At 47.1% G+C, this 259-nt stretch overlaps 1 protein-coding gene across 1 annotated transcript; it reads right to left on the reverse strand.

The window, feature by feature from the left end:
* Positions 1-6: 6 nt before the first annotated feature.
* Positions 7-256, reverse strand: LOC109132119 (probable E3 ubiquitin-protein ligase XERICO; the record flags this gene model as incomplete). The annotated part of the gene is made up of 1 exon (XM_019243228.1): positions 7-256. A coding segment is annotated over one exon (249 nt), but the record flags the coding sequence as incomplete, so codon positions are not given.
* Positions 257-259: the final 3 nt, after the last annotated feature.

Below are 259 nucleotides of genomic sequence, written 5' to 3' on the forward strand. Positions count from 1 at the left end.
AAAGCAGTCACCAAACAGTAGAAGAAAGCTGGTGGTCTTCTGCCACAACAACAAGAGGAGTCCTACACAGTGGGCAAGTGATGTTCCAATAGTCTATCCATTTCTCCAAGCAAGTTTTGTGAAACAAGTGGCCACACTTTAGCTTGTTGATCTCTGAATCCCCTTCGAATTTCGACAGGCAAACCGAACACTCGTTGTCCGCCTGTTTCTTGCACTTGCACAAGCTCTCAAACCTAAGCGTCGGAGTCCGGTTCCTGAA

The sequence above is a fragment of the Camelina sativa genome, unplaced genomic scaffold (assembly GCF_000633955.1).
Source record: "Camelina sativa cultivar DH55 unplaced genomic scaffold, Cs unpScaffold23837, whole genome shotgun sequence".
Lineage (NCBI taxonomy): Eukaryota > Viridiplantae > Streptophyta > Magnoliopsida > Brassicales > Brassicaceae > Camelina > Camelina sativa.